Here is a 26,057-nt window from a genome sequence, read left to right as displayed (position 1 = left end):
TTGATGTTCTCTCTAGGAATATCTAGGTCCTCCAGTGCAACTCTATGGTCAATTTTAACTAGAGTTGCACTGAAAGCCCTAGAGATCCCTAGAGAGGACACTCCACTAGGCCTCTGTAACTCCTCCAGTGCAGTTCTATGCTCAGTGTCTGTTGGATGTTGCCCTGGAGGACCTAGAGATCCCTAGAGAGGTGTCCTCTCAGGGAAAAACATGGCGTTTTGATTATTTGCGGCGGAGGGACAAGTGTATATCTTTGAATTTTCACCCGCAGGTGTGTGTGTTTGTGTAAGGTAAAGCCTACACTTCCCAGCATGCCTTGCGTTTGAGAGGCGGGGCACGGAGCGTTTAATGGACGCCTGATGCATGCTGGGAGTTGTGGTCTTGGGAGGGCGGAGGAGGGGCTGGCTGCTTTGTGGCTGTGATTGAGGCCAGGGAGCTGGGCCAGAGGAGGAGGAGGGCGAGGGCGGCAGGTGCCTGAGATCATGGACAAGCTGAAGCGGGTTTTGAGCGGGCGGGACGCCGAGGACCCGGGCCCCTTGGCCGAGGTAAACGCGGGGAAGGGGAAGGGCAACAACGAGGCCCCTCTGCCTGGGGCCAGGCTGGACTTTCCCCTTGGTCTCGCCTCCGGTTCCTCGGGCTCCTCGGCCTTCTTCCACACAAACTGCTCTGGAGGCGTCGTCGTCGTCGTTGTCCCTGTGTGTCCCTTCAACTCGTTTCCGCCTTGGGGAGAGTCCTTTAAGTCCAAGGCTTCGTGAGGCTTTCTTCTTGGCATGTTTCTTCAGAGGGTTCTTTATATAATAATAATAATAATAATAATAATAATAATAATAATAATAATAAGCCATGTCCGTCCTCTGAGGCTGAGAGAGTGTGACTCGCCCAAGGTCTAACCAGTGAGCTTCCATGGCTGATCTGGGACTCAAACCCTGGTCTCCATAAATATATAAATATGTTTACAGAGAAGCCTTTCTAAAGATTAAGGGAACGGAATTATAAAGGTAAAACTGACATTTTACTATTGCTATCATCCCCAGAGGCTGAGAGAGTGTGACTCGCCCAAGGTCACCCGGTGGGTCTATATGGCCGAACCAGATTCAAACCTTGGTCTCCCAGAGTCCTAATCCAACACTCAAACCACTGCACCACTCTGGCCTCTCTATGAGGGTTCTCAACTGGGGTTTATTATTATTATTGTTGTTGTTGTTATTATTATTATTATTTTGGACCGTAGTTGGCAGAATCCCTGACAGGCGGAGAGTGGCTTTTGGGAATTGAAGTCCAACAACATCAGGACCCTGCCCTCCCCTCGATTTGAAAGCCACTGTTGGACTACCAAACACATCATCTACCCCTCAGGCTTCCTGTGCCACATTATAGAGCTGAAGGTTTGTTTGTACTATAGAAATAATGTACTTTGACACCACTTCAAGTGTCAGGGCTCCCTCCTACAGAATCCTGGGGCACCAGCACTCTTTGGCTGGGAAGGCTGAAGACCTTGTAAAACTACACATCCCAGGATTCCATAGGATGGAGCAAGAGCACTTAACTGCATTATTTCTGCACTGTTTTCTTTGGCCATACCAGTATTTTAGTCCCAGAGATCATAGGTGGAGAGAAGGGCAGAATACTGTAGTTGTTAGAAAGCTTTTTCTGGTAATGAGCCTGAGAAAACTACGGGTTCAATTGTGGGGTTTAGGGGTGATGAAAAGGAGCACAAATGGAAGAACAAGTCTTGTTCTCGTTAGCTGTTGTATGTGATTAACTGTGACTCCATATTACTTTGTCTATGCTATATTGAAAGATGAGCGAAGAACAGCAAAACGCCTCAAAGGACGAAAGCAGAAGAGAAAGTGTAAAAGTGGTTTACTACCAAAATCCTCCTGTGAAGAACTACCAAAGCATAGAGAAGGAGACAGAAAGCAAAATACCACTGTCTTAAAGGTGTACACTTGAGATAATTTAGTACTTTAGTTAAGCTTTGGCTGCAAGCCTTAATTGAATTAATATGTACACTGCTCCACTAATGCTTTGGTTAATCTGTTACTAGCGCCAATGTTAATTGGAGAAATCCATAAGTCAAGGCTATTTTATTTCTCATTATTACTTGGGAGCTCAAAAAGAAGCCACTTCAAGTAATCTTTCCTTCTAATGAAGAGCAATATCTAAAACAAAACCAGTGCAGAGATGCAGCATCTGTCTTTGCACAGCAAAAATGTTAAGTTGAATTTGTTGTGTTGTGCCTTCAGGTCATTTCCTACTTATGGCAACCCTAAGGTGAACCAACCAATCATGGGATTTTCATGGCAAGATTTGTTCAAAAGAGGTTTGCCTTTGCCTCTCTCTGAGGCTGAGAGAGTGTGACTTTTTAAAGGCTGTGCCCTAGGTTTCCAAGGATTTGAACACTGGTCTCTAGGGCTGTAGATCAGCATTCAGAAACCACTATACCACACTCATGATGTCATTTTAGCTATGGCTATATCCCGTGGTGGCTTTGTGCTGGCAGAAAGCAACTAGGCCAGTGCATCTGATTTTCACTGATTTCCTTTTCCTGTTCAGTATTGCTCAACATATCTAACACTCTTTCAGAAGGCTGGGGAATAATGCTGCCAGGTTTTCAAAATAGCTCATAAGCAACAGCTGATGCAGGGTTGATAGTCAGGAAGTAGCTGTTAGCATAATTGCATTCTGTCTACATACTAAAGAAAGTATTGATTTCCAGTCACTTAACCATGTATTTCTCTGTAAAATTAGCATATTTACATTCACAAATTACATGATGCACACATTTCTGTCTTTATTAAGGATCCACACCCAGAAATGAAGGATTTCTCTCCCCCCCCCCCCTTAATTTTATGTAAAAAGGAAAGCCTTCTGACCTTCAAATGGGGGATATAACATAATCAAGGTCACCTGCCAGCCCTATAAGAGACAGGGTTTTTTTGACCTCAAATAAAAGTTGTCCCTTATAAGAAGGGAGACATAGCAACCCTACTAGGGAGACATGTGTGAAAAGATTTGTCTTACATGAACAGGATTGTTTCTGTTAGCTTTCTGTAAACAGAATTGGTTCCAGTTAGGACCAGGCTACTGTTGAACACTTGGGTGCAACCCATTGACATTTACTGATTCCCCAAGCAATATAACCCTAATCAAATTATATATATATATAGGTTTTGTTTTGTTGTTTTTGGAATGTTGGGATGGGAAATGAGAAAAGGCAGAGATGGTCTATGGATTTCATCCGCAGCATTATATATGCTAATCCAGTTTTGCACCAGTGGTGTGATATTCCATCCCCATAGAAAGAGTATGGATGTCTGTGTAATTTGTGTTCCAAGTGCATTGATTTTGTTTTGCAAACAGAACTAAAGGAATGTTGTTGGTTTTAAACTATGATGAAACACATTAACAGTAAGGGAAACCTCATTTAAATTTTAGAATACTGTACCTTAAAAAGGCTTTCTAAACATTGTAAAAGAGAGATACCTATATTGTGTGTGTTCATTTTTAAAAAAAAACGCATAAGAGAAGTAACTGTAACATAAAGTTAGTAAAATGAGGTGGTCATGATTATTATTGCAGGGGGGATTGTCAGATCTCTACAGATATGTGATGCAACCAGAATGCTGTTGAGCAATTGTAATAGCAATAAATGCCTTGTTTGAAGGAGGAATTGCAAATGTGTGCTGGGAAAACTTCATATCCCTGCAGCACAAACTACCACCTTGAGTGAATATGATGGGAAAGGCTGAGTTATTAACTTGGTATGCTTATGTGGCTGAGTCAGAGCTACTAAACCGATAAGCCATTGCCATGAAATCACAGGTGGCCATAGACAAACCTCAGCCCCTCCACCTGCAATATGAATCATAACCATACTTTATAGAGCAGTTTGTAAGGATTGCAAGTACAGTGGTACCCCGGGTTACGAATTTAATTCGTTCCGCAGCGCCGTTCGTAACCCGAAAGATTTCGCAACCCGAAAAAGCCATAGCCGCTAGCGCTGGAAAGCCGCGATTTCGTGCGAAAAAGCGCCGAAAAGCACCAAAAATTTTTTCGTAAGCCGAAAAAAAAAACGTAACCCGGAACAGTTTTTTCCTATCTAATTTTTTCGTATCCCGGAAATTTCGTAACGCGGTCATTTCGTATCCCGGGGTACCACTGTAGTGCTAAACCTGCAGTGCATAAAAAATGCAGTTTGACGCTGCTTTAATTGCCATGGCTTCATACTATGGAATCCTGGCATTTGTAGGTTGTTTTGGCACTAGAGCATTCTGACAGAAGGCTAAATATCACAAAACTACAAATCCCAGAATTGCATAGCTTGGAGCCATGGCAATAAGCACTGTCAAAACTGCATTATTTCTGCAGTATCGATTCAGCCTAGATATATGAACTACCTTAATGACATGGAAGTGTTGTAAAAAAATATTAAGTATTATTATGAACTTTATAATAAAACAAGCATCAGAATATTACAGAATTTTGGTAGTTTAATTTTGTTATCTGGGTTTACACCTACAAGTTAATAGTATGGTTCTTGTATAACAAAAATTGTAAGACGTAACTAAATTGATGTAAGAAACACCAGTTTAAAACATATATAACATTCTTGGCAGATTGTATAATTTAGGAACTTTTATCTTTTATTTTGTAATTCAAAATGATTTTTAGGTTATCCTTAGGATAAAACTCTCTCAAGGGTGTGTGCAAGATAGAAAATAAACAAAATATTTGCATGTAATAGCATTCCAGAAATTGTACTTTTCCCATTATCTTGTGTTTTGAATCTTTGGTATAAATGAACTAATTTTGGCCATGAAGCAGATAGCTTTGCATGCATTTTTCAATGCTCCTAACAGCCCCAACATAGTGGTAGAATTCAAAGACAGCTGTGTTAGTCTTGTAAAATTAACAGCACTGTTTTGTATTAAGATATGCCTATATACAAGTAATTTTGTTTCTCTGAAAAGTCAGACAGCCTGTTAGGAATGCTAAAAAAATTTGGATGTACCCTGCCTTCTTTTTTAAAGTCCCCACTCCCGCAATTTCCAAGTTATCATTGCTGAAATTTCAAATACAAAAACGATAGAGGTTTGTGCTAATCTTTAATTTTATAACATTGGTTAAACTGATACAAATCAGTTTTAATTAATTGATTATGATTTTTGAACTAAGTATTTGCACGAGAAGCTCACAAAGCTGTTTTCAAATGGAAATGGAAAATTCTCTTCTGTTCTGATTTGGTGTAATGGAGAACAGCTAATGGATTAGGAAACCTAACTGCTTTCTGTGAACATTTGAGTAGTGCATACTCAAGCATTGCTTTTATTGATGATCAGTAGTAAGTTTTTTTGTTTTTAGAAAAGGGCAAAGTTTTGTTTTAATTTAACAGAGGCATAGATAGCTCTTGTGTAGAAGAGATGGTGGAAATAATTTCAAAGTGGTATTACAAGCATTGATTCAGAAAATATGTATGAGAAGCAAATCATTAATACTTTTAACTGTTTGTTAGTGATTTCAATTAGAAATCCAGTTATTCTTGTAATGATATTTTCAGATGTAGAGAACTCAGTGTTTTGTACATCACTTTCCTCTCACCAATTTCCTCTAATAGTTAGGTGACTTTAAAAGAAGGGACAAAAATCTTGAAAATTAAATTTTAATAAGTCTCTTTTAAAACATTTCTAGGTGGTGGATGCATCTTCCTTAAGCTGGAGCACAAGACTGAAAGGCTTCATTGCTTGTTTTACTCTTGGAGTCCTGTGTTCTATCCTGGTAAGATGGTTCCCTCTTTTCTACCTCATCAAACTTCTGTAAAATAAAGTTTGGGTTTCTTCTATAATATGTTCCATGGTGCAAAACAACCTAATTGTAGTCATCTCATTCATTTTTCAAACTATTATATGTTTTATTTAGGAATATGCTAACCAAAGCAGTACATAAGATTTGAGTCCATATAGAAAAAAGATTTTGTCTCATCTATTCCTGTTACATTTTTACAGCAGTTCAAACAAATGTAGATTAGAGGGTCTGTTTTCCCATCTCTACCCATATGTTTGCAACCTTAGTTTAATTTTTGTGGCTTTGACATTTGCGGATTTGATTATTCATGGATTTGATTAATATGTTCTCTCTAGGAATATCTATGTCCTCCTGTGCAATTCTATGATCAACTTTAACTAAAGGTTGCAATGAAAGACCTAGAGATTCTTAGAGAGAATACAGTACTCTACTAGGCATTTGTAGCTCCTCCAGTGAAGTTCTATGATCAGTGTCTATTGGACGTTGACCCCAGAGTTGCACTGGAGGACCTAAAGGCCCGTTACAAACGGGCCTATGGTACGGACTGGGTCCGTACTAGGGTTAGAAAGAGGCGTCACTTCCGGACGCCTCTAACCCTAATACGGACCGAGTCCGTACAAAATGGCGATGCCCATTCCACACGGGGGGCGCCATTTTGACGTCGCGGACGCATAGTGTCCCGACATCGCGCAGCGGAAGTGACGCCGCGAGTGCGCAACTAGCGCCTCGCGGTGCCACTTCCGAGGCGCAGATAGAAGCGCCACTTCGGCACTTCTTTTCGGCTGCGTTTGGGAACTGCGCGGTTTGGCTGCTGCGGTTCGCGGACGCAGCAACCGGTGGCGGTGGCAGAGCACCCTTCTTGGGCACTCTGTAACGCGTCAAAGCTTCCTAGAGAGGTGTCCTCTCAGGTAAAAACATGTTTTTGTTATTTGTGGTTTTTCCATATTCACGGGGGTCTTGTGCCCCTAAACCTAGCAAATATAGAGGGACAAATGTACTGTACTAACTCTTAAGACAGTGTTGCGGGCCCAACAACCTCTCAGATATTAGTGGAACCAGTACTCCTGTCATCCCTCACCATTAGCCGGCTAGCTGAAATCAATGGCATTTAAAATCCAGTGACATCTAGAGGGCCACAGCTTCCCAGCTTTTGCTAAGGCATGGCCCACTAATGGATGCAACAGATTGTTTGTAAATTATGAGAAATCTTTAGTGTTCGAATTCAGTAAAAAAATGCAAATGAAAGCGGACTTGATCAGACTATAATAAACCTGAATGCTGAAGAACTAAGAATAACCATGTTTAGAGAAAGAGACACATATGCACCCTGATTCTGACCAAAGACCTGATTATACAGTGGGCCCTTGGTATCCTCTGGGATTTGGTTCTAGGACCATCCTGTGGATATCAAAATCTGTAGATGTTCAAGATATTAAATACAGTGGCATAGCAAAATGGTGTCTCTTATATAAAATAGCATGAAGGCTTGCCTTTTGGAATTTATATTTTTTGAATATTTTCAATATGTTGAATCCATGGATAAAGAATCCGTGGATTCAGAGGGCCAACTGTACTAGTATTCTTGTCACACAGTGACCATCAAACTAAAGATGAGTGTAACTATACCCTCTGTCACATGTTCCCCAGCAATGGAGACATAATGCCTGTGATAGTAGTGGGAGTATATAGCCATCTTGACTAGTGATAGCTCCAGTATCCATGGATTTATCTAATTTCCTTCTAAAACCATCACAAAAGTTCTTATAGCCATTTCCATAGTTGAACTATGTGGTGTTAAGCATCATTTACTTTTATCTGCCATGAATGTTCTTGAGACAGAGGAAAAAAATCTCCATGTTATGCATAATTTATACAGCACCATGTTTCCCCTTACTCTTTCCCCCCCTTCTGAGCAGCCCCAAACATTGTAAATATGTTGCACAAGATTGCAGCCTCAGAGTGGCTGCAAAGATAGCTTTCAGATTCTTGAAGGAAATCACATTTATTAATTATGTTGTAGTAGTTGTAAGAAGTAGTTCTTGTACTGGAACAAAGTGTTGCAGCATGGAGCACTTTGCTTAGGATTTTAGTCATTCCATTCTCTCCACCTACCAAGAGTTTGATATAATTATTTATTTCCTGGGCATGGCCAGATCACTTTGGGTAGTTTCTTGAGGTGCAGGTTGGCCATATCTTATTGTTGTTCTCATATGCATAAACAAATTGTGACATTTCCCTGACCTACTGATATTTTCCTCTTGTTCATAGGTAGCTCTGTTTTATGTATCAACCAACACACACAGAATTGAGTTTGTTTACAGTACCTATGATGTTTTGCTTCCCTCTTCTTTTAAACTGAGATTGTTCTGTAAATTAGCATTTTCACAGAATGTTCTAAATATGAAAGTATTATTTTCATTATTTTTTAAAAATAAATTGTTTGAAGGCCTAATGTTTCATTAGGGAGGTAAAACAAACTTCTTGTATAAGAATAAATTAGAGAATCTGGAATGTATTATTGTTAGCCTCTGTTGTTATTTCTATACCATTTACATAACATTTTAAATAGATTATTTAGTTTTGTTTGCTTCCCTTTTCAGGGTACTGGCTTGTTATGGGTTCCCAGAAAAGGACTACTCTTGTTTGCAGTATTTTACACATTGGGAAATATCTCATCCATTGGAAGGTAGTCCTTTTTAAGAAAATTTATAGATCATAGCAGATTGTGAGATGTACAATGTTTCTACATATTTTCCCTAACCAAGTCAAAATGTTTTGACTGATAAAATAATTGACAGGAGGATGAGGTCTTATGGTTGTCAATTCTATTTCATTTGGAGTGTGGGAAGCAATTTAACTATTCAAAGGTATAGCTGTTTTAGGCTGAAAAATCATACCAGTTTAACTATGGTCCAAAACACACTGCAGAAACAATCCAGTTTGAGACCCCCTTTAACTGCCTAGCTCAGTGCTAGGGAATCCTGGAAATTGTAGTTTATTGTGGCACCAGAGCTCTCTGACAGAGAAGGCTATGTCTCACAAAACTACAGTTCCCAGAATTCCTTAGCACTGAGCCAGAGCAGTTAAAGTGGTTTCAGTCTTGATTACTTATGCAGTGTGTTTTGGACCTTAGTTGGTCTATCTTCATGTCTCATAACTCATTTTCAGTAATTTTGTATTTTCTTCTTCAAGGACTAATGTTGTCTTACTTTATGAGAAATATCTTTGAGACAATATATGATATACCAATGACTTTTACAGTACAGCTGTGTTTCTGCTTTAAGCTTGTGAATGTCTTAAAAAGTGTGGGCTACTGCCTGCAGATATATTTAAGATTTTTAATTTTTATTTTGTAGCACAGTCTTTCTTATGGGGCCTATGAGGCAACTGAAAAGAATGTTTGAACCTACTCGTTTGATAGCTACTATTGTTATGCTCGTAAGTAATGAAGTTACTATATTTTTATGTACTGGCTAGTTGTGAGGAGATAGATAAGATGCTTTTTTTTTAGTATTTTGGTCACTTGAATTAGGACTATAGAGGAGGACATAGACCAGGCATAAAGCTAGAAGCTTTTGTGATGTGTGACTCTAAAGTGTGCTTAGTTAATGTACTGGAATAGCAAGAGTGCTATCATGAATGACTGCAAATTCCTAAATGTGCAAGTTACTATTATTGACTACTCATAAGTTAGCAACTTCAGTACATTTTATTTGCATTAATGCTGGTATATTGCATGCACCATATGAACAGTTCAGTCTTAAATGAATTTTCTTGTTATAAGAGTTATCTTGTTAGACTAGCCAGCATTCTGTTTTCAACAATGGTTTATATACAGATGTCCTGTTCTAGCTGTGGCCATTATGTTCTGACTATTTGTAATATTTTTCTATTCTCTTTTAGTTGTGCCTCATATTAACTCTATGTGCAGCTTTCTGGGTAAGTGCTTGAATTTCAGTAATTCGTATGTAATTATACATTGACAAATAGTTTTATTTGCTTGATTTGTGATTCCTCCCCCTTTTTTTTCCAGTGGCACAATAAGGGACTTGCCCTGATCTTCTGCATTCTGCAATTCTTTGCCTTAGCATGGTAGGTAATATCCCTGTTTCTTCATAGCCCTTAACATAAATAGGTAGCATTTTCTTGAGCCTTGTGCCCATTTATAATGGAAAGGCTTATTTTTACAAAAAATTATGGAGCTGAACATCCACAAATACTGTAGTTTCCTATGAAATTTTATCTAGACTGCTATTCCACCATTTGATGTATTTTCCCCCTGCATTGTCTTACTTTGCCTTTCATATATCTTTGATTCCTTGAATCTCTCTCACATAAATTCTAAGTCAATTTTATTGCTTTGTTTCTCTAGCTCCCTTCAACTACGGTCATTGAGGCTCAGATTAATTGTTGCAATTCTTGTCCATCTTGCGCATTTGTCTTTTTCCTTTTTGCTGAAATGGTCTACATGTATAGTGTCAGTCTAGAAAGCTGTCATTCACAGCCACCAATGAGTAATGAGCGTTTGGTTTATGTTTGACATTTCTTCTCTAAATAAACAGTGCCTCTGAAAAAGTAGCACAAGCTTGCTCTGATTTTCTTGGACAGTTTGGAAATTAAATGTGGGGAAATTAACCTTAATTTTACAAACACCAATAGTTGTAGCCCATAAGCCAGGTATGCCATTTGTCTGTTGTTTGACAGGCCACAATGTATGATAGATTGACTGTGGCTTGGACCACTTTTTACAGTGTGGGGAAAAGTACTGCTATCTGTCCTTGCTAACTAATGTATTTGTATTATCTATGCCTTAGGTACAGTATTTCCTACATTCCATTTGCAAGGTAATCTTGAATTCCTCATTTTCTTCAGAAAGCACTTTTTATTTATTTATTTATTTATTTAACGCCTATGCTGCATTTCTACCAAAAAGAGCCCCAAGGTAGCTCACAAGATACTTAGGCGCGTTACAGACCGCCGGATTGCGGCGGTCTGCTGCCACCGCCGCTTGCAGTGTCCGGGAGCCGCAGCGGCCAAACTGCGGGGCTCCTGGACGCTCCTAAGAAGGAGTGCGGAAATTGCGCTCCTTCCTGGGCCCTGGAAGTGGTGCCGCAAAGCGCGCTTTCACGGGGTCACTTCCGCCGCGACACGTCTGGATGCTATGCGTCCAAGATGTCAAAATGGCGGCGGCCGTGTGGAACGGCCGCTGCCATTTGTTACAGACAGAGTCCGTAACAGGAGTAGGGCGTCTAGAAGAGACACCCCTTTTTTAAACTGGGACGTCCTGAGGACGTCCCAAATGGCAGTCTGTAACCTGCCTTAGTTTATTAGACAGACACATTTCTTTGTGACTTATATGGCTTGGAAAGTCTATGTTGATGATGAAATATCACTTAGTGTGCCTCAGAGCCAGAAGTTACTACAAAACTATGTAGTTAAAAGCTGACAGAGAGACTGAACTAATTCCCTTGCAGGATTGGAATGGCAATACATAATTGATAATGGACACCCCAGTGTGTTCTATTATTTCTGAGTTTCGATAATGTATATAGAGCTATCAATTTGCAAGTTGCTTTATAAAGTAGAAGAGGACAGGTCCCTGTCTTGATAGCTAACAGTCTGTATTTAAACATACAGCAGAAGAAAGGAGGGATGTAAAGGCTGGAGTAATTAAGGAAAGACTGTGTGATTATTTCTAATATGCATAGTTAGGTTTTGCTACATTGGGGCTTGAGTATTTGGCTTTATACCAAGACTTCATGAAAGAAGTTGGTTCTGAGGAGGGATTTATAGAGGGAGATGGCACAATACAGATTGGTTGGTGGTACATCTACTCTCAGATGTTTCCTTTTCCCATTATCTGTACAGCTGGCAGGCACTAATGTTAGGAGGGAGAATTCCAGCCCACATGCCTTATTGAGACAAGCCCCACCTCTGGAAATTAATATGAAGAAAATCCCTGCTGTCTCTGATCACTGCTTAGAGTTTTTCCATTACTGGCTTTGCTTTTCCACTCTCACATGTCAGGAAGTGGAAGAAAGAACAAAGCTGGCAATATTGTCAGCTGGTATTTGCAACACCCATCTGATAGCACTTAACACCTTTTCCCACTAGGAGAAGTGAAGTCATGTCGTAATTGAAGTACTCAATACTCGTGGAAAAGGTCCACACGTCAGCCCACAGAGGGCTTACAGGGGGAGGATCTAATCTTTATGTTAGCTAGATGACTTAGCAGTAGCCCACATCCTGTGGAATCATAGAATAAGAGTTGGTAGAGACCTCAAAGGCCATTCAGCCAACTGCCTGCTGTGCAGGAATACACAGTGAAAATATTCTTGATAGTTGGCCATCCAGCCTCTGTTAAAAAAAAAAAACCCTCCAAAGAAGGAGAGTCCACCGCTTTCAGAGGCATGTTCCACTGTCAAACAGCTCTTACTGTCAGAAAGTTCTTCCTAAGGTTTAATTCTAAGAAATACATGGTTGTACATCTGTTTTTTTCCCTAATTAAATTTTATGAAGTTTTTACAATAAAACACATGAAGTCTGTAGAACAACAACAACAATTAAGTACAAGGGCATGTATCTGATAAACAGTTATTCTGCAGCAGAATCAGAAAGTTAGTTCTCAGCAAGAGCCAGAGGGTCTGGCTTGTCGAGTTGTAGAGTGTCTGTCCAAAGATGCATCTGTGAGACATCTGTTGTTTTGAGAGGGTTTCTAAAAAGAGTTGTCTTCTTTAGATTTTAATGGAAATTTTTCCCCATATAATCCACCCCGCACACTCAGATCCGCTGGGAAGCATTTGTTGACAGTCCCAGATTCTAAATACGCCACAACATTGCGTAGAGCCTATTCCATCTCGGCTCCTTTGCTCTGGAACGCGCTTTCCAGTGAGCTCCGCTCGGCCACCTCCCTTGAGCGGTTCAGGAAGGAATTAAAAACCTTCCTGTTCCAAACAGCTTTCCCCTAATTTTTTCCCTTTGTAGCCTCCTTCCTCCCCCTCACCATTATTAACTTTGTTGTAAACATCTTATGCTAGTTGGATATTGTTATTGTTATTTTAATGCATAATTGTGGTTATTGTGTTTTTTACTCTGTAACTGTTATTGTTGTAACCCGCCTTGATCTACGAAAGGCGGGCTATAAATAAATATTTTATTATTATTTATTATTATATATGCTACTTTTTATTATATATGTAGTGATATGATAAGTCTTAAAGGGTGGCTATCCAATGCATGAATAAAATATGCAAAATATCAAAGTCCTTGGATAATTTAAATGTTTAAGAAGGCAGTATCTTTGCTTCATTAATGTTTCTCTTTTTCCACAGGGATGCTGTGAAGAAATGTTTCACAGTATGTCTTACATAACAGGCAAATAAACAGCTTGGTAAGTGTTTGAATGTGTAATCATACTATGATAATATGGTTATATCCCCAACTTCTTACTCAGCAATGTCCATCTAGGTTTACTGTAAAAAATATTTTAGGTCTTTGTGGTATGAATCTAGCAATGTCGCTGGAAGGTCAGTTGCACTAGTAGACATTCATTGCCAGAATTGGCACAAGGGAGGGATCCAGGTCATATCATATTTTGCAATTGACTGATCATTATTTATTTATTTATTTATTTAGCTCTGTAGATTTGCACTATCAAGAGATAGTATATGTGTGCTATCTCTTGTGCTACTCCTAGTGCACTGGTTAAATCTTATACTAGTTGACTCTTTTGCTTAGATGGTGTAATGATTGGTCTAGGCCAGTGTGTTGCTTTCTGAGAAAGTGATAAAGTAACAAAACAACTTCCAAATAATAATACTAAAATATTATCCAGAGGAATGCTCCATGGTATGCTGTGGATATTTAAGTTGATCAGACATGCTTACAAATCCAATGGTAAATTTCTAGGATAGCATAAAGTAGGTAGAGAGCAAACATGGTGTAGTGGTTTGAGTGCTGACTAGGCGTCTGGGAGAACAGGGTTCAACCTACTGGCTGATCTTGGGCAAGTCACACACACTCAACGTCAGGGGAAGGCATTAGCAGCCCACCACTGAAAAATCTTGCCCCCTAAAACCCCTAATAGGTTTGCCTTGCAGATGCCATAAATCACAAATGACTTGAAGTCACACACCAATAACAACAACAACAACAACAATAAATAAAGTGGGTAAAACTATAGTTGTAGTATATTTGAGGTTTCTTTTTAAGTGTATATATTGTTGATTGTATGAAAGCCCAGGAATTTACTTGTATCTGTTTTTCTTCTTAAAGAGGTAAAAGTTTTTACTATCTGTAAGCTTCAGCCTAAATCAAGATGTGTAGCTTGACTCTAAACTAAAGAGTAGCATTTGGGGGAGGTGATTTATCAAAAAAAAGTAAGGATTAAGGGGTTTTGTGTGTGTGCGTGCGTGTGCGTGCGCGCACAGTGGCCTCCTTCTGCAACCAGTACCTTCTAAATACTTAAGTGTTTTCAGGTTCCTGATTTGAAACAAGAAACCATTCTGGCTAGTAGGAGTGACTGATTAAATTTAAGTTTTGTTTTTGAAAAGGAAAAGCATGTAAAGCATGAAAAGCATGAATATAAAATCAGTGGTAGTGACTTTAGTAATATAAAAAAGAATTTTGCTGCTTTTCTATAGGCCAGCAAGATAAATTTCATCTCCTTACACTGAGGACTGGAAGACCTGCACAACCTTATGACCTTTACGTCTGTACACACCTGGCTTGGAGCAAACTTATTAAGTTTGCTAATTAAATCTGTGAACTACAGGAGAATACCAAATATTGTTCTACCAAGGATAACAAATTTTGTGATGAACCCCAAAATCAACTACATTTTTTTTTTTTGCTTGCTTGGTCAAGCTATTTTGTTGTCTGACACAAAGATGTATTTTTCAGATTATGCACTTTTGTTAATGTAAAATATATTATGACAATCCCAAATAGACGGGAGTTGAAGTTCTTGCTTCAGTTTACATGTTTTTGATTTATGGGGTCCAAAGGACAGCTTAAAGGTTGGATGCTGCTTTTAGCTAAGAACATGGTAGGTTTACTGGGGTTTTACAACTTTGTATCTGTTTTTTTGGTGAGATTTAAATGTTGGAGCCTGAAAACCTTTGTCTCCTACAACATATGTAGCTATAATCATTGAAAGGAAGTAAGTTAATATCTTGTAACAAAAATAGCAAGTTCAGTTTTTATTGTAAAATTACTGACTTTGATGTTGAATAATTGTCCAGCAAGCAACAGAAGCAACAACAAGCAGATACACATGAGGAATCATAAAAGCAAACAAGTGCTCTTCCATTTCTAAAACTGGTATACTGTATTACATTTGTGGTCTCTTAAAATGCAGCCTCAGTTTGAAATAATGTTGACAGCTCTGCCTTAATGCTATGTGTTGCCTTTTGAATTATTTCTTGCTGCTCCTGTTTCATTACATCCCTCACCACACCCCTCATTCCTCTTAATAGTTAGTGAAATATGTCTTCACACAGCCTATAAACAAAATATGGTCCAAATATGAAATGTAATTAAAGGAGATGTTTCCCCCCATTTTCTCCTCTTACCACCATGTACTTTTAATATGTGATTTCTGTTCTCATGGACAGCACAGCTTATTGTTGTTCTGATGCGATGGAGCCTATGTCTTGTACTTAATATTCTGCTTTCCCAATAGGACAATATCATGTAATGATTTGAATGGGTACCCTGAAGTTGTAAATTCCTTTTCTCTGTTGCAAATTTTGTCATAGTAATTTTTTCTGTGTAATAAGGATTGAAATAAGTGTTGTGTATATGCATGCAGACATACTAAGAAAGTGTTATTTGAGAACTGTCCTAGAATAGTCTTTGGAGTATTTTGATAAATGTATACTTTGCAGGTTTTTTTTAAAGCTAAAAAACCCTAATCACATTCTCAGTACTAGTGGCTTGTAGTACATACTGTCTCTATTAATTATCCCTCCCACTCTGTTCTCTCCCATTATTTGAAAGGGACTAGTAGAGTGTATCTGAGCATGGAAATTTCCCTGAATAACTCAGGAGTACCAGGATTAAACCTAATTAAGTGCACACTGGCCTCAGTGTTTCTAGCTGCATAATTACCTAATTGCATCTTTTATTGGCTACTATCAGCTATTTTTAACCTGATGGTTTGGGAAGCTTAATTGTAATGCTCATTTTGCCATGCCAGCAAATCTAAAGATTAGAAAATTAGACATTTATGAATTATTTTTTTAAAGGTCAGAATTCAAGTTCTCCTGCCCTGATGTCAATAAGATACCATAATTAAAGTTTGTGAGGTTTCAGTTTGGTTTCAGTTCTCAGTGATTTTACAATAAGCAGTTAGAAAACTGAAGCCTTGACTTTATAATTATAAATTAATTGGTACACCAATTAAACTTAGGTGTACCGTTTCTGATCACTAATAGCATCCTGAAGACCAGTCTGTGAATACTCTGTGTATGGTTACTTCTCACATGGTGTGATCTTTAGGATCATTACTGTTATTGGTAGTTATGTGTTCGGCAGTGAAGATATGTATACAATAGTTTTAGAAATGGAGCACACGTGTGTGTTTGAGAGTGTAAAAAATAGGATGCTTTTAGTGATCAGAAATGGTACAGTAGCCACCCTATGTCTTCAGGATGAGTTTTTAAGATCTAAAAAGATGAAGGCAAAAGTATAAATATTCATCAAAGAGCTATTGTGAATACTTATTATAGTTGCTAACCAGGCCTTAAGAAGGTGATTATAGCAGAGAAAGTGGAATTTTGTCTGTCTGTTTTTCTTATCTTGCTGCTGCAGTGATGAAATAAGCTAGGTGGAGGCTGCTGAAAGGTACAGGTTTTTTTCAGGTCCTGAGCCTGGTAGGCTAATTTCTATTGCAAAAATATTTAATGTATGAATTATTGCTGTAGGGAGAGTAAACTCTGTACACTTCTCAGAACTGTTGGAAATTTCTGGGACACTAAATTACAAGAGGTAAAGTGTAAACTGTGGAAGTGGAGAGGGACCACGGGGGGGTTTCCTCTGAAAATTGAAGTACTGAAATCATTCTGGGTCTCTAAAGCACCAGCCTTAACCTTTCATACCAGCTTGCCTTTTACATCTGAGAAAATAGTTTCTTCAGAGAGTTTAAAGTAGTTTGAAAGAGGGGTAGTTGCTTGTGTTGTATACACTGCATATCCCATTTTCACTTCTGGCAAAATTATAACTTCTGTATGTTTTAAAAACTTGCATATGTGTTTGGTTGGTAGGATAGAAAGAGTACAGTATAATATGCAAGCTAATAATGAGAAGCAATGCCTATCTCAAATTGCTTTTAGCTCTCTTAAACTGTTGCCTGTCTTCACTGTTACTTGTTGAAGCTGCAGAACATTGAAGGTTAACAAACAACAACTACTGCAACAAAAGGCTTGGAATGCCATGCTAGTTTATTGATGAAACTTAAAGGTTTTTTTGGAAAAAGAACTGAAGCATCCTTGCCTAACTTTTTATCTAGGTCCTTACTTTAAGAGGAGCAAGATGCAGTTATTCCTTTTCACAAAGCCAGTTTTTAGGTTTGGGATAATCAGTGTACTCATTTACAGAATGTGAAGCTATAGGATCAATAGTTAACTTTTGTACATTTAACACATTAAGGCACAGAAGGTAACAATGCTGTGTCTCTTCTAAAAGAGTGATTCTTCACCATGTGCACTGCAAATACACCAATGCTTTCTAGTTGCTATTTTTCTATTCGAGATATGTCTCCAACTTGGATAGCTTTCAGATTTTGACACTGCTACATTATGGTAAGGTATAGTTTTTTCCCCAAAAAATCATATTTTTGCTAAAGGCATTGAATATTTGAAAAGTATTTTTAAAATGTCTTTGAATTATGACTTTATGATTATTTTTTGAGAAGTAGACTGCATTAAGGGAGCAAAGCAGAGGATCAGCATCTTAATATGACCAAGTTTTCCAAAGACCTTAATAATTTATTATCTGAACCTTAACACTAAACATTTGGTCAGCCTTGGTGTTCTGGGTTAAAACATTTTTGTATATTATAAAAAGGGCTTGTTTCCGATTGTCTGACTTTCTTGCCCTTTTGTCACTTTGTGACAATTAATCACGCTATTTTTTGCTACATTCTGTCACATAACACTGTTTCATTGAACTCACTGTTTGTCTTAACTTCATATACTCTACTATCATAACTTAAGAATTTTCAGCTGCTGAATACAAGGCAGTCTCTTTGAGATGTCCTTTTTTGAAGGGGAACACAAAAAGTGCCTAACTACACTATGTAACAGTCACATTGACAGGGATTTTCATAGTACAGTTTTGTATTTTCAGACTGAATGAAGCTAAATTTTGTATGTATTTCTTTTGCCTATTGTATCTTTTTGTACATGCTTGTATCACCTGTTTTAAGTAAAACAGCTCTTTGAATAAACCTTTACAGCACTATCTGTTCTGTAATAAAGCTAATTTCTCAACATATGTGTATCTCATTGCTTTCAATAAAGTCAGCATTGCAGAAAAGTTCAAGAAATGGTGCCACTCAGTACTGAGGCTACAAAGTAATATTAGTACAAGGCTTTAATGATTTCACTTTATACCATAATGAGGGTTTTAATGTTTAACTCTTTAAATTTGTACTCATGCTCCTTTTCTAATAAAAATAAATAAAAAGGGATCTTTTCTGGTGAGGCTTCCCGAATTGACTTCCAATTTTTCCACTTACCTAATTGTTCCCATTGGATTGAATGATCTTGATTGATTTTATTGGCCATCGGTTGTTTTATTGTTTTATAGAGTGGGAGGGAGTTTGGGAACTTGAAATGTAATATGTCTTTTAACTATTGTTTCCATGGTTTTTTTTACTTGATTTTATTGTCTTTGATATCTTGTTACCCACCTCGATCCAAGACAGGGAGAGGCGGGATATTTATTATTATTATTTTTATTATTATTATTATTATTATTATTATTATTATTATTATTATTATTATGTAACTTGGACCTGAAAATAGCTATCTTTCTTGGGGCAATAAGAGAGAATTCTAGTTTTTGAGCAACTTGAAATTCTGCAGAGTATATTATGGAATAAAAAAAAATGCTTACCATGAGCACAAATTGCAAACAGGTCCAAAAAACCCAATTGACATCTTGGTAAACTCCAAATATTTTCATGCGTTGTGCCAAAAAGACATAGGCACATATAATGCCTTGAAATCTAAGGTAGACAATCATTTGGGAGCTTATTCCGCACTCTTCTTTTGGAGATCAGGGATTAGGGCCTGGAAAACCCATTCTCTACCCTTTTTGGGGTTCTGGGAGTCAGGGTAAACTTTTTACAGCATTGTGCCAAAACACATTGCAGAAATAATCCAGTTTGACACCATTTAAATTGTTCTGGCTCAATGCTATGGAATTCTGGGAATTGTAGTTTTGTGAGATATTTAGCTTTCTCTGTGGGAGAGCTCTGGTACCACAACAAACTACAATTCCCAGCATTCCTTAGCTCTGAGCCAGGGCAGTTAAAGCAGTGTCTATTGTGGAAGACATTTGTGTACAATAGGAGTCCCAAATGGAAATAAAGGCAATATTCAGATCATATAACTAGATATTCTGAACTTTTGAGACTGAGATTTTAGCCACTTCATCTTCCTGAAGTGAAGAGTGGATTGTTTTGTACTATATTTTAATGGTGTAATTATTTTAAATTTACATTTAAATATTATAATTTATTGTGCTTTTCAGTGAAACCTTTAAAATTTGGTTACAATCTGCCTTACATCTTCCTCCTGGGAGAGATATAGGATATAAATCAAGTTGAGTGGGTGTTGGCTCCATATTGCTGCTTACCTACATTAGACTCTGAGCTATAGCAGCTCTATATCCTCCATCTCACACTCTGCTGGCAATGGGCACCGGAAATTCACTTTTGTTTTACCATTTCCTCTGAAATCTTGTTGGTCCCTGTTTCCTTTCCTGGCTCAGCTCTGAGCAAAGATTATGGCTGGCTGGTCATGATATTACCCTCTTATTTATATGTTGATTGTTTTAATATGTGTACATCTTATTTCGCCTTTTAAATTGAGGTGCGTTTTAACTGATGTTTGTCTGTTTATTATTATTGTTCCCCACTTTGATCCATGGGGAGAAATGGGTAGGCAATAATAATGATAACGATAATAATTACTGTACCATTTACACCAAAGCACCACTCTTATGCTCTTTCCGCCTTTTTTCTCTTCTCATCTGCACTGTTCTGTAGGGAAAAGATACATACCTGGAGACATAGCATCAATATTGGTGCATATTTATATATGGAATTCTTGGACCAGGAATGTTTCTATGTTCCAGGCTTGAAGTGAAGGTTGTTGAGAATCACTAGTTAGAGTTGGCTTGCCACACTTTCTTTCATCCTTGGAAAAATAACCCAAAGTGTTAAGTCAAAAAACATGAAAAGAATAGGGATAGGTACATGTGAAATGAAAACAGCTTGCACAAGTAAACAAAAATATTCTGTGCTTGCTAGAGATCAGTTAAAAAGGTCTTCCATAATATATTCAGAGATTATTTTTTTCTTTCACTGCCTCCTTTTGTTTCTTCTTTCTATTTTGCTGTCCAAATCTATCGATCTATTCTTTTCAAATATCCTGTGGGTAGCAGGTGAGACAGGCTATGTTTCTTCCCCTGTACTTTGTTCTTCACATGTAGTTGGTAAGGGATTGTGGAGGCAGCTACTGTTTACTTTGTTGTAAGCAGGCACATGCAGTTACAATAGGATTAGGTACAGCAGATTCCTCTTCCTTCTAGCAAAAAGTTCATTGCCTTGCTTTCTTCAGACAGACTGCTGCAACCCAGCACTGATGGTTGTTTTGCTACATCATCCTCCCACTGACAATACACTACTACTAAAAACTTCCAGCTAAGCAGAGCAACGGTGGGAGGGTGGGATTGTAGGTGGGCAGGCAGGAAAAGACTGTAAAAAAAAAAACTTGTTAGAGACTTTGTTAACTGACGTATGCCTGTACAACTATTTTATCTATAGCTTCTTAATGGAAAACTTGTAGAAATAAAAGAGATGGGTGAAGCAGTGGAAAAACATGGAAGCCTGACTAGTAGAAGATGCCTGTAGCCCCCTTGCCTCAGTAAAAATTGGGTGGATGAAGCAAGTCAAGTGCATTAAAAAAACAATCAAGAGACTGGAAAATTCACCACTGATCATGCTGTCTGGACTCCTTGGAGCTGTAGTCCAAACATGTGTTCCAAGTTCTGGAAAGCCTTGCCTAGAAGCACCCACAGATAAGATCAGTTCTTTAAAACCCTCTGAAATAGTTAACAGAGTAAATTCAGTCGTCTACTTCAGTCCTCAAGCCTTTCAGCCATGGGTTATTTACAAAATGTAAATATGCACTGCCCATAAGCAACAGCTGAAAGTTGGGAATCCTTAATCTTAATTTCAGTAAAGGAAAGGCTAGTAACTGAATGGTAAAGCAGTGGCCTTGCATACAGAAATCCTCAGCTCCGGTTCCCAGTGGTATGAGGAAATCTCCAGTCTGAAACCCCAGAGAACCACTACCAGCTATTGTAAATAACTGTGCTAAATGGTTCACTGTTTTGACTCAATGGCTTACTATGTTCCATGGATTGTTACAATAGGGTAAATGAATTCATATGTATAATATGGGGCTAAATCTACTTTAGAAATATATATGGGAATGAGAAATGCTATAATCTGAAATGTATCTCCAATTAGGCCTAAATCATAGAATCATAGAGTTGGAAGAGACCACAGGGGCCATCCAATCCAACCCCCTGCCATGCAGGAAACCTGAAAGCATTTCTGACAGATGGCCATCCGGTTTGGTTAGTAAATTGAATTGCTATAATGCAACTACTTCATTAACTACCCTATTTTTAATACATATGCTGCCATAATTCTAGCAATACAATTAAATTAAGAGAGTACAGTTAAAATAATACCATCAAATGCAATCAAAATAATACAGTTAAATATGTTTGAAATGCTGCTATTAAATCCAGTTAAAAACAATAAGCTGAAGCATACTTTTGATATCATACAATTGAAATAATAGGCTAAAACAATTTGATATGAAGGAGCTTTATGAATAGAGTACAAGCGGAGATCATGATTCTGTTAAATGTGTTATAGATTAACATGTCCTTGCTCATGTTTATCAGTTAGCATGCTTATCTAGAAGTGGTTTAGATCATTTCTTGGTTGAATAGCTAAAAAAATACCAACCCCTCAGTCTAAACTCTCAGGCCAACAGGTGTTCACACAGAACAAGAAAAATGGAAAGGTCTTTTCCCTCTTTACCTGATATCTGATAGTTGTCCCCCCGACACACACGTTTCTAATGACTTTTTTTTAAAAAAGAGGAAATTCTTGATCAAATGAAATCCATGAGACACAAACTCATTCTTTCCATTTCCCTTGCATCCCATGTGAATGCACTCTCTTCCCTGTACGTTCAGTTCCAGAAGCTCAGAGAAACCAAATATCCGTCTAGCATGACATCCAATGCCAAGTCATAATTAGGAAGGACAAAAAGACAGCTGCTTTGCTTATTTTTTTTTAATCAGGGTTTGACACCATCAGTGATTACTGGACTTTAAACGATTTAGCAAAGATTAGGCTTTTCATTACTTTTGCAGGGATCAGTGCAGATAAAGGGCCAATTACTTACATTTCTAAAGGCTGAGCCAGGCATAGTGCAGGATTTATGCACTGCCATGAGTAATAGCTAAGAAGATCATTGGTAACAGCACAAGAAGAGAGTTCAGTTTTCATGAACTTCAGTGAAGCCAAGAGACGTATGGATCAACAGTTGAATGTCTTTTCTGAAGCATGGAAGCATGTGGTTTTGCTTGGATTAAATGGCTTGTTCTCTTCCATTTAGCTGACAGGAGGTACCTGTTACATTGGGCTATGGAAACCAGTGGTTATGAGGTGTGGGTATGGATACATTCTCTCACTCCTGTATTATCCATTTCTTAATTATGAAAATTGGAACAAAAGGAGTAATGCAGAACAATATTTAGAAATATACCAATAATTGTTAGTTAAATCAAATGAATGACACAATCAATACTGATGCTAAATAACTCGTATTTATCCTCCATAAAGATTATGAAGCTTATGAATTCTATTATTATTATGAATCTCCAGCATTCTATATCAACTTACATACAAGGATTGGTGTGGAAAAATGGAGTCCTGCTTATATAAACCAGCAAAATCAAGATTTCCTTTTTGTAGTGTGTGTGTGTGTGTGTGTGTGTGTGTGTGTGTGAATATTTTCGAACTGTGGTTGGTTGAATCCATGGATGCAGAATCCATGGATACAGAGGATTGACTGTAAAATAGTCATAGAATCATAGAATCATAGAATCATAGAGTTGGAAGAGACCGCATGGGCCATCCAGTCCAACCCCCTGCCATGCAGGAAATCAAAATCAAAGCATCCCCAGCAGATGGCCATCTAGCCTCTGCTTAAAGACCTCCACTTTAGTAACTTTAATTCATTTACAATACACATACCAGAATGCTTAAATCTGTTGTTCTATAATGCAAACACACCTCAGTATCAGCACTCAACCCCTTTAACCATAAAATTGACTAAAACCAATTACCTTTATGTGGCAAAAGATATGATGCTATCCTTTACTATACAGTGGTACCCCGGGATACGAATTACCCAGCTTACGAATTTTTCGGGATACGAAAAAATCCCATAGGGATTTATTGTTTCGGCTTACGAAGGTTTTTTCGGGTTACGAAAAAACCCCGGCGCTGTTTTAAATGGAAAGGCCGCCACCGGAGGGCAGCAGAGAGCTATTTTTTCCATTAGCGCCTATGGCAATTCGGCTTACGAAGGTTTTTCGGGTTACGAAATTAGCCGCGGAACGAATTAATTTCGTAACCCGAGGTACCACTGTATTATAGTGTTAATGAATTATGCCTTAGTTACCTATTTTCACCTATAAAGCCCTAAATGGCTTGGGCCCAGGATACCTGAAGGACCGCCTCTCCCCGTATATTCCATCCCGCACCCTCAGAACATCTGGGCAGCAATTACTGAAGGTGCCTGGGGCCAGGCTCACCTCCACCACGAGGAGGACATTCTCCATCGCCGCCCTGGCCCTTTGGAACACGCTGCCCACTGAGCTCCACTCGGCTACCTCCCTGGCCCAATTCAGAAAGGATCTAAAGACTTTTCTATTCCAGCAGGCATTCCCCGCTTAAAATCCTGTGGGCCTCCCTCCTCTCCTGTGGCAAAGAGGATGGGCTAATGGGGGCTTTTAGTCTGTTTAATTTTTTGTATAATGTATATGTAATTTTTGATTTTATTATTGTATTGTATGAATTGTTTTATTATTGCTGTAAGCCGCCCTGATCTTGGGAAGGAGCGGGATACAAATAAAAAGTTTATTATTTATTTATTTATTAGTTATAGGTATAATTGTAAAATGTCTTGCCAATAGTCCAGACCTGGTTGTTCTTTCTGCCTCTTGTTACTGTTTGTCACTTTCATCACTGTACAGTTCACAGCAGATAGTTTACAATAAAGAGCCATGCACAATTGCAGTTTGTGGTTGCAACAAACATAAAAATTGTAAGAAAAGCCCTTCTAAGGGTTCATCAGTATTCTGTTTGCTACAGAATACTTATGTATTAAACCTTTTCCTAAAGTTGTTGCTTAGAAGCTGACATTCAAAGTACAGTACATGTAAGCACTACATAGATATAGGTGTTTGCTACCACCTTTATTGCTTTGGTTCCATTATGTGGAATATGGAATATTGAAATGTGCAGTTTTGTGAGGCACTTGGCATTCTCTGTTGTTGTTGTTGTTGTTGTTGTTGTGTGCCTTTAAGTCATTTCTGACTTATGGACCTTAAAGCAAAGCTATCATGGGGGTTTCTAGGCAGATTTGAGAGAGCTCTGTATATGTAATTCTAGCAGAGCATCTGGAATATCTCAATCCGGAACATCTCATTTTGGCAGCCAAAATGGTATCATACTGTTGTAAATGTGTATTGCAGATACATTCTCACTGACGGATTTCTTCTGAACCATGGAGACTCATTGTGTTGTGGAACTGACTGAATTAGGTTGCCATTGATAGATCTCTTCTGCATAAAATGCTTCTAAAGCCAGAATCTGGAGAGCGAGAGAGCGAGAGAGAGCACCTTTCCTCCATTCTTGGCCATACATAATTCTCTAAAATCTCAACCATGTACCCTCTTCTTAATTTTTCCACTCTCCACAAAGTGGATTGGATTGGATTGTAAAAAAAATCGGTATACATGTAAATATTTTCTCAAAAGATTAAAACAAGCTGTTGCCAGACTGAGCTTTGGGTTCATGATGAATTTTTCAAACAACCCTTCTGTGGTCTCCAAGTGTATTTTGGAGCAAGCAACGATGGCCAGGATGGATGTATAAACAAGTCCTTAAAACAAACAAACAAACAAGCTTCATAGCGCCTCAGCAGTGTCTAAGAGGTTTACAACTGTAAGCTAATTTGCCCCCAACAATCTGGGTACTCATTTTAGCGACCTCGGAAGGATGCAAGCCTGAGTCGAGCTTGAGCCCTTTTGCTGGTCTTGAACTTGCAACCTTATGGTTTTTGAGTGAGTGGCTGCAGTATAGGCATTTAACCACTGCGCCACCAGGTTCTGAGTGTAAGGTAAACAGAAAGTATTGGAACAGATTTAAGAAAACAAGATCATATAGAAGTTTTCTTTTCTTTGCCCTCTCAGAACTAGTTAATTAGGCTCAAACACTTGAAACTTTCACAAATTGTTTTCTGTTGTTACACAGTCACAAAAGTAGGGTTTGACGATGACGACGTTGAGACTTATACAGCAAAATCTAAGTAAATGGGCAAATTTGTTCTTGCATCCGGAAAGACCCATATATCCCCACAAATGGCTTTTGCATGTGCTTCTCTCTCTGCCTTTCAGGAGGAATTTGCATCTGGATAGACCAGCTTTCCAGCCATTGTTTCAGTGGAGACATTAAACCATTTTCATTAATGGAGATATAGTTCTTGAACGGAATAATTAGACCCTCCTCAAAAAGATAAAAGCGTAGTGATTTGAATGGAAGATTCGTCTCCTGAGATAGCCAATTGCCTAATCAGGCTGCCTCCCACCTGACAGTCAGTAATTAGGAAATGGTTGTGTGTGTATGTTAAAACCTTGACACACAGGTG

General features: G+C 38.3%; 1 protein-coding gene across 3 annotated transcripts; it reads left to right on the top strand.

The window, feature by feature from the left end:
• The first annotated feature begins 385 nt into the window (after positions 1–385).
• Positions 386–18,296, top strand: SFT2D2 (SFT2 domain containing 2). Of its 3 annotated transcripts, none has more exons than XM_042459284.1 (9): positions 386–545; positions 5,692–5,778; positions 8,406–8,491; positions 9,162–9,243; positions 9,709–9,744; positions 9,839–9,897; positions 10,620–10,649; positions 13,137–13,195; positions 14,448–18,296. In XM_042459284.1, the coding sequence occupies exons 1-8, from the start codon at positions 483–485 to the stop codon at positions 13,174–13,176; spliced, it is 483 nt and encodes a 160-aa protein (XP_042315218.1). In that variant the 5' UTR covers positions 386–482; the 3' UTR covers positions 13,177–13,195; positions 14,448–18,296. The 3 variants fall into 3 exon arrangements, with proteins under 3 accessions (XP_042315218.1, XP_042315220.1, XP_042315219.1); XM_042459286.1 differs by lacking the exon at positions 386–545 and adding an exon at positions 1,253–1,385; XM_042459285.1 differs by lacking the exon at positions 386–545 and adding an exon at positions 1,802–1,941.
• The last annotated feature ends 7,761 nt before the right edge of the window (positions 18,297–26,057 follow it).

Source organism: Sceloporus undulatus, chromosome 3, assembly GCF_019175285.1.
Source record: "Sceloporus undulatus isolate JIND9_A2432 ecotype Alabama chromosome 3, SceUnd_v1.1, whole genome shotgun sequence".
NCBI lineage: Eukaryota > Metazoa > Chordata > Lepidosauria > Squamata > Phrynosomatidae > Sceloporus > Sceloporus undulatus.
This window is presented reverse-complemented; position numbering and strand designations above follow the sequence as displayed.